The sequence below is a fragment of the Pinus tabuliformis genome, chromosome 9 (genome assembly GCF_031772625.1).
Source record: "Pinus tabuliformis cultivar Carrire ecotype Pingquan chromosome 9, CPIR1, whole genome shotgun sequence".
Classification (NCBI taxonomy): domain Eukaryota; kingdom Viridiplantae; phylum Streptophyta; class Pinopsida; order Pinales; family Pinaceae; genus Pinus; species Pinus tabuliformis.
Genome location: NC_142307.1, coordinates 553,753,315 through 553,761,790, shown reverse-complemented (window position 1 = coordinate 553,761,790; position 8,476 = coordinate 553,753,315). Strand labels below are relative to the sequence as shown.

The 8,476-nt window shown below is 37.6% G+C and overlaps 1 protein-coding gene across 1 annotated transcript; it reads left to right on the top strand.

The window, feature by feature from the left end:
* The first annotated feature begins 250 nt into the window (after positions 1-250).
* On the top strand, positions 251-3,020 carry LOC149149707 (putative cellulose synthase A catalytic subunit 2 [UDP-forming]). Its single transcript, XM_089442564.1, has 6 exons — positions 251-385; positions 749-961; positions 1,058-1,310; positions 1,410-1,606; positions 1,718-2,068; positions 2,167-3,020. Exons 1-6 carry the CDS (start codon positions 251-253, stop codon positions 2,749-2,751), a joined length of 1,734 nt encoding a protein of 577 aa, XP_089298690.1. The 3' UTR covers positions 2,752-3,020.
* The last annotated feature ends 5,456 nt before the right edge of the window (positions 3,021-8,476 follow it).

Sequence of the window (8,476 nt, the reverse complement as noted above, 5' to 3'; positions counted from 1 at the left end):
TGCCCCTCAGTTCTATCCATGTCTGCGAGGAGTTTTCGCTGGCCATGGCGAGCAGCTACAAAAAGCAGTGGAAGATAGCATTACAAACTTTCTTTTGATAGGAAGCGCTGCGAACCAACCAGTGCTTCTCAGGAAAACCATATTTTGGAGGGGATCAGATCGGCTTGCTTGACATCGCATTGGGTGGTTTGTCAGCGATTATCAAAGTCCTCGAGAAGGCTACCGATAGCGTTTTATAGATCCAGAGAAAATGCCATTGCTGAGTGCATGGATGGATCGATTCTGTAAATTCGATGGACTGAAAGAAGTGATGCTTGATTTTGCCGATTTTGCTTGTATGAAGTTGGCTTATGCCTGTGGAAGTAACCATATAAAGCTTGATCTGGTCAGGAACTCTGCACCCTGCAGAATCCATTCAAAAGGAAAAATTAATCAAATACTCACCTGCTCTGACCTGAATACAATGCTTCCTGCACTTCTGGGAAGGCTCATAAGCTGCACACATCCCTCCAATCTCTGAGCTACTTCACAACCAGCTACCACTGCTCCTAGATTGCACCCAGAAATCCTAATTTCCATTACGTTGCCAGTAGCATTTCCACTCTCCTCACCCATCGTGCTCATCTAGCAACCATTGGTAAGTAATTTGCTAAACCAAAATCTGGAAAAGTTATTTTGCCTTTTAAATTTGATTTTTTAAAATTATGTTGTTCTTAGTAAGAATGTTCCTCTTGTTATTTATTTACAGGTTCGTGTTTCCGCAGTTCTTACCAATGGCCCTTATATGCTCAATCTTGATTGTGACCATTATATAAACAACAGCAGGGCCCTTCGTGAGGCCATGTGTTTTATGATGGATCCTACTCTTGGGAAGAAAGTCTGTTATGTTCAGTTCCCTCAAAGGTTTGATGGCATTGACAGAAATGATCGATATGCTAATCACAATACAGTCTTTTTTGATGTGAGTGTTGATCAAATTGCATTGTTACAGACTTGCATTTGCGTATGCTGCTTTATGCGCTTTTGAAACTAAAATATTGTACTGGATTGTTTGCAGATCAATTTGAAGGGTTTGGATGGGATACAGGGGCCTGTTTATGTGGGCACAGGGTGCGTTTTCAACAGGCAAGCCCTCTATGGTTATGAGCCTCCTCACAAAGGTAAGATCCATTTTTCAAGCTGTTGTGGACCTAGAAAGAAGAGCAGAAAATCAAACAAGAAGTACAACGACACAAAAAAATTAGACAGGCCAACTGATTCAACTGTCCCCATATTCAGTAGTCTGGAAGACATAGAAGGAGGTGTGGAAGGTAAATGCCAATTTCTAAACAATTTCTTAAGCTACTAGATGCCACATTTTTATATTTGCCTCTGCCTTACATATTTCACTGTTTGCTAACTATACACAGGATTTGATGATGAAAAATCCCCGCTGGTGTTCCAAAAAAGCTTGGAGAAAAAATTTGGTCAATCCCTTGTCTTTGTGGCATCCACTCAAATGGAGAATAGCGGCGTGCCACAATCTGCAACTCCTGCTGATTTATTAAAAGAAGCAATCCATGTAATCAGCTGTGGTTATGAAGACAAGTCAGATTGGGGAAAAGAGGTAAAACCATAACCACCAATTTGCGAATAATAGTGCCTATATTTGGTTCTTTGGGCCTAGCATAACTGAGATTTAATTTTTTAATGGATTGGGATTTTGTATCTTGTGCAGATTGGTTGGATATATGGTTCTGTGACAGAAGATATTTTGACTCGCTTTAAAATGCACTCTCGTGGTTGGCGATCAATATACTGTATGCCTCCTCGCCCTGCATTCAAGGGATCTGCTCCAATTAATCTTTTTGATCGTCTGAACCAAGTTCTGCGATGGGCTTTGGGCTCTGTGGAAATTCTTCTTAGCAGGCATTTTCCAATTTGGTATGGTTATACTGGAAGGCTCAAATGGTTGGAGAGGCTGGCATATATAAACACCACTGTTTATCCTATCACTTCTATTCCTCTGCTTGCATATTGTACATTGCCGGCAATATGTCTTCTTACTGGGAAATTCATTATTCCCGAGGTAGATTTTTAGCCTCTACTCACTATCTGGTTAAAACTGGTCTTTTAACAGACGTTGGATTGTTCTGACCCTTCTAACTTTCATTTGTTGATTTGCAGATTAGCACTCTTGCAAGTTTATGGTTCATTTCATTATTTTTATCCATTTTTGCTACTGGCATACTAGAAATGCGATGGAGCGGGGTTGGCATTGATGAATGGTGGAGGAATGAGCAGTTCTGGGTGATTGGAGGTGTGTCTGCTCATCTCTTTGCAGTCATTCAAGGATTACTAAAGGTCCTTGCTGGCGTTGACACAAACTTCACTGTTACCTCAAAAGCTTCAGATGAAGGTGGTGATTTTGCAGAGTTGTATATGATCAAATGGACTGCTCTCCTTATCCCCCCAACCACTTTGCTTATAATTAACATTGTAGGTGTGGTGGCGGGCATCTCATATGCTATCAGTACCGGTTATAGATCATGGGGTCCCCTGTTTGGGAAACTCTTTTTTGCTTTTTGGGTGATTGTTCACCTTTATCCTTTCCTCAAGGGTTTGATGGGTCGCCAGAACCGCACTCCAACTATTGTTATTGTTTGGTCAATTCTTCTGGCATCTATTTTCTCTTTGTTATGGGTTCGTATAGATCCCTTCACAACCAGGATCAAAGGACCAGACCTACAACAGTGTGGCATCAATTGCTAAGTGGCTCAAACATCCATTTGCTGGTCAACCATGTCTATTCCAAAATTAATTTGTGATTCGGAAAGGCTTCTCTGACATCGAAGATCTATACCGCTCAGAGGGCTTGAGCATTCTATTACAGCTTTTTCAGGATTTGATAATTCTCTTACCTAATTTGATGGGATGCTGTTGGCATGTAGATGCAGTGTTCTTGATATTTCTCGTCATTTGTTCTCTAGGGCATTTTTCTTGGCACTTGTGATCCTTCATTTTGGTGATAAGTCATCAAGTAAGATCCACTGAAAAGACGCTGGTAACTGATGGCATTGTGATATTGAAGACAGTTGTTTGTGTACTGTGTTGATTCTGCCGAACATGGCACAATTGCAAGCTATAGTTAAGAAATTTTGACTGTAGTGTGATTCCGTATCTGAAGATAATCTGACCTCCTGTGACAATGCCCAAGAGGGTTTGTGTAATGTATTCGTCATAAAAAGTGTGTAGTAGTGTAGTAGTTCTCGTAGCATTGATGGCCTGTTTTCTGTAAGATTCTTTGTAACGATATAATATTTTATTCTTAGTTTACTCTTTTGAACTATTATCTCACTACATGCAATGACACGGCTGTTACTTGTAAATAATTGATGACTTTTAACTGATGCCAATCTTACTATGTTCATATTTGTGGTTAAAGGAGCTGAAGCTCTTTCATCATGTACCCTGATGGATTCTAGATTTCTATGAAGTTATTGTTCAACGGATCTTGCTACACGGCCGGTCATGAACTTATAAAACTCCTGCCATCTTTACATTTATAATAGGAAGGAGGTTGAATTGCGTTCATTCAGAAGATGAATGTCTATACTGTGCTGGGATGTTTTGTTGGATGTCTCAGCCCCTGCTATGGAGGGACCTCTTTTTATCATAAAACTAAGCGTTTTTATCATTTTTACTAAGTGATCATGTTCGGTCTGTTAATTTTCTTATAAATCATAATTCTCTTCCTTGTTATTAGGGGAATTTTTCTGGTAAAAAATGAGTCTCCCAATAAAAAAAAGTAATATCAAAATCAACTTTAAAAGAATCAGCCAGATTCAAGATGATAATGTCATTCTTCGAGGTAAACATTTTGGGAGGGGAAACCAATGAGTTCCTGCAAGTGACATTTGAATAATGTCACGAAAAGAGCAGAAAATACAATGAAAATTCATTTTTTTTTTTTTTAACTTGATGTGTTACAAAAATGAATGCAAAGTGGATACTTGTGAGATACTTGTCAGTCGCAGAATTTAATTCCACACACAATGAGTTCCTACGAGTACAAGTTACATTTGAATAATGTCATGCAAAGAGCAGAAAATTAATGTCATGAAAAGAGCAGAAAATGCAATGAAAAAAATGAGGAGACTCGGTTTAGAACTTCAAAATTTTGTATTACTAACCAGGCCTTGGTAACGGATAAGCTGAGACTCCGATTTGAGTAGTCGGAAAGTTATGGAGTCCCTCTGCTTTTCGAATGCTAATCATGCCTTTAGTGACGTATAAACTGAGACTCTGGATTTGAGTAGTCGGAAAGTTATGAGTCCCTCTCGCAGAGAAGATACTTGAAAACCAGAACCAGAGTGAAGTGTTCCATCAGAAGTGTCACAGCTTCATGGTGACTCGGTTAGCTGATGCCTGTTTAGTGCATACGACGTTCCAAAGATCAGTGTTTAGGCATTGTTGAGGAGACACTAATGTGAGATTTCGAGTGGAATGAAATCATACTAGGTGAGTACATGGTAAAATAGTTTGCAAATATAGAGTTTACAAAGGTTTCCTTCCCCTTGGAACTCAACAGAAGGTTTATTAAGATGGTCACTATCCTCGGCTTAACCTACCGAAGGGAATCCAAACAAAATGCAACTAATCCTAATCCACTGGGATTTTAGAGATAAATTATGGAGTAGATAGCCATATATGTTGATGTTAGAGATAAACTATGTACTAGATAGGCATCTATGTTAGAACTGTGGTTTGGCTTGTAATGTTGATGCTGCTAATAAGTTCTGTATTAAAAATTCAACAAACCATGTTGACTTGAACAGTCTGTGAGAGCAAAAAGTTTAAAGTTTATGTTTTCTAGTAATATAACCATGACTGTATTTTGGGAGGTGTAAGCTTTTTTTCTATTAATGTGTAGAAATTACACCAGTATTATAGTAGTAGACCACTGAATACACACGAAGAGGGTAGTAAGTTCTTCGATATAAAGTAAGTGTGAGTTTTTCTTCTATTAATGTGCAGAAGGTACACCAGTATTATAGCAGTAGACCATTGAATATGGGGTATGGGAAAATGGGTTAGCAAAGAACACGAGCACTTCGATATATATATATATATATATATATATATATATATATATATATATATATATAAAAGGAAGGTGCGAGCTTTGTTTATTTATGTGTATAAAATAAACCATTGAATACACATTTAGAATGTGGTGGCAATTTTTTTCTTTCTTTTTAATTACTATGCGGGAAAATGGGTAGCAAAGAATATGAGCACTTGGGTTTATGGTAAATGATAATGAGAAAAGTGGTAATCAGTGCTTTTTAATCGCTTCGGTTTAATAAATATATATATTTTAAATAAATTTTTATATTTAATTATTTTTGGGTTTTATTTATTTTAGAATTATAATTAAAAATAATATGGATTTTTTTTAGTGATCAGGGGAATTGGTAGTTGGGCTGGTTTTGTACTCGTTTGATATGGGGTTGAATCTCACTGCTACCACTATAACTTTTAGGTGTCTAGGTTGCTCCTCCTGCGAGTTAGTTAAGGGGATTTGAACTCCAATAACTTTGATCATAACACTCCGATTTATATCGGGTGCGAGTTAGTTAAGGGGATTTGAACTCCAATAACTTTGATCATAACACTCCGATTTATATCGAGTTGCAAGTAGAGCTGTTACTGAGGATTCATTGAAATTTAAAATAAAATAAAATTTATAAATTTATAAATTTAAATTTATGTTTATCTTTAAACTTTGTTATAATAATTAAAATTAAAAGGTTTATATTTGATTATTTCAAAAAACATAAAATAAAAATTTAAAATAGAAAATAATTATTATAGTGTTTGAGAATTTTTATTATGATTACTTGTATAGATGATGTTTTGAAAATTATTACGCCGTAAGGCGTTTCCCTTTGAGATGAATTGCCCCAGCCGCCTTGGTGTCCTATTGTTCACCGTGGATTTGTGGTGTTAGACGATTGAACGAATTTTGATCGTTGATGGAAAACTGAAATAAAAAAGCGGGAGAGAAGGGGCAGGTAAAGCAGTTCGGTATGACTCTGAGTCCCTTCATTGTGCGCGGGTTCGCATAGCACTTGCTCTTAAAGGTATCGATGAATAGTTCGCGGAAGAGAATCTCAGAGCTAAGAGCGAGCTGCTACTGAAATCGAACCCTGTTCACAAGCTTCTCAGGAAAACCGTATTTTGGAAGGGATCAGATCGGCTTGCTTGACATCGCATTGGGTGGTTTGTCAGCGATTATCAAAGTCCTCGAGAAGGCTACCGATAGCGTTTTATAGATCCAGAGAAAATGCCATTGCTGAGTGCATGGATGGATCGATTCTGTAAATTCGATGGACTGAAAGAAGCGATGCTTGATTTTGCCAAGCAGGTGGAATTTATGTCCACTAGGAGAGCCAGTATGATCACTGCCTACAGCTAAATAGGGAAAACTTAGCACAGAAAAGGCAAACTTAGCACAGACAGAGGTTATATTTGTTAAAATACGTTAAATTTAGGTAGTCGAGTCAAGTTAAATTTCAGTAGTAGCCCGATCCAGCCAAAGAGGCAGAATCTATATCCATTAGGAGAGCGAATCTTTTGGGTATGATATCACCACCCACTGCAAATTAGGGCAAACTATACCGGCCTTATAAATGGAGGACAAGCAGAGAGATTATATTTAAGATGAGTTTATCACCTACTGTAAATTAGGGCGAACTATGTCGGCCTTATAAATGGAGGACAAGCAGAGAGATTATATTTAAGATGAGTGTTATTCATAGTCTTTGTCTTTTTATTCATTTGGTCAGATTCAACTTTTGAGTCTAGCTGTTTTATGTTAATTACTCTGAACAATGTTTTGGTGAATCTCGTTGGTACTATAGAGAGCTTTCCTGTCTTCAATGTGTATTGTTTTATTCTGAACAAGTTTTTAATGAATCTCTCCGATACTGTAGCTGTCATTCCGTTGTTCGATATGCGTTGATTACAAATGTAACAGAAACCATATTGAAAAGGAAGCGTTGATATAGAATGTAATAGAAACCAGAATGAAATGCAATTAATTTTTTGGAAAGATCCTTTATAGCTAGCATAAAGTGTTGCATAAAATACAAAACTTGTTAAGAGTAATTTTATACCGGACCTTGCTGCATTTTGGAAAACAATCCGGAATGTGAATGGTTCTCAGGACCATTTCTGGGCTCCAAATTCTGTTGTTGGTTCAATATTATGAGTTATGTCGGAACCATTTTTTTAAATAAAAAAACGCTTCCGTATTAATAAAAATTAAAGAAACAGATAGTAAATATAACATATTTCTTGATTACAGGTGGCTTCCACAGCATTCATTACCTCGCAAAAAAAAAGGGGGTCTTTTTCCTCCTAGTCTTAACGTCTAGTTTTATAATCTTAATCTCTTTAGTTCACTTTTCAACCTACTTAGTTCAAAAAAAAATTATGATAAAAAAAAAAAAACTCAAAATGTGTTCATCTTCTTACAGTGTTTATAATCCCTTTTGTCCTTCTTATCCGAGCAGTGGCATTAGCATCTAACTCTTTGAGAAGTTGATACTTCCAGCATTTAGTGGAGCCTTTAGGTTGTGCCATGTCGACACACCTCCCAATCAAGGGTCCTGAGTAAAATACTTTATATCAATGTCTTTTACCAAATGTGTGCAATGGGGTGGGAGTTACCTAAGCACACAAGTTGAGTATGTCTCTCCCTCACCGTGATTTAGGAAGAGTCACCTGCACAAACAGGATAATTAACCAAGTAAATGCATAACCAACCTACAAAGTTGCAAAGGTATAACTAAGTTTATGTCAACTTAGAACCCTTTGTGAAAAGTAAAAAATCGTAACTGTTGGGTAAGGAAAACCTGGAAAAATGGTAGATCAATTATTAACAAGTGCAGAGTAGCCGAGACCCCAATCCATCAAAAGAAAAAAGGTGTAGTTGAAAACCTAACCTCTGACAAAAAAAACAAGGTACTAAATTAACAGAGCTCCGGTGAGGGTAGCAATGAAATAATGAAGGGTTCGGGGACAAAACCACTAATTGAGTGGAGCCTTTAGGTTGTGCCATACCGATGCACCTCCCAAACGAGGGTCCTGAGTAAAATACCTGATATCAATGTCTTCTACCCAATGTGTGCAATGGGGAGGAGTTACCTGAGCACACACGCTGAATATGTCTCTCCCTCACCGTGATTCAGGGAGAGTCACCTGCACAGACAGGGTAATTAACCAAGTAAATGCATAAACTCTCAAACAAATCGCCATTAAACTCTTAAAATGTCAAACAGGGGAGTTGTGAACTTTGAATACCTGCTAAAAGAAGCAATTCCTGTTGTTGAAACCCTCTATCGCCATGAAGTTGCAGAGCATCCAGCAAGGCAGAGCCACTTGCTCAGTTCATATCTCAAGAAAATTGTCATAAACCACTGAACGGTTT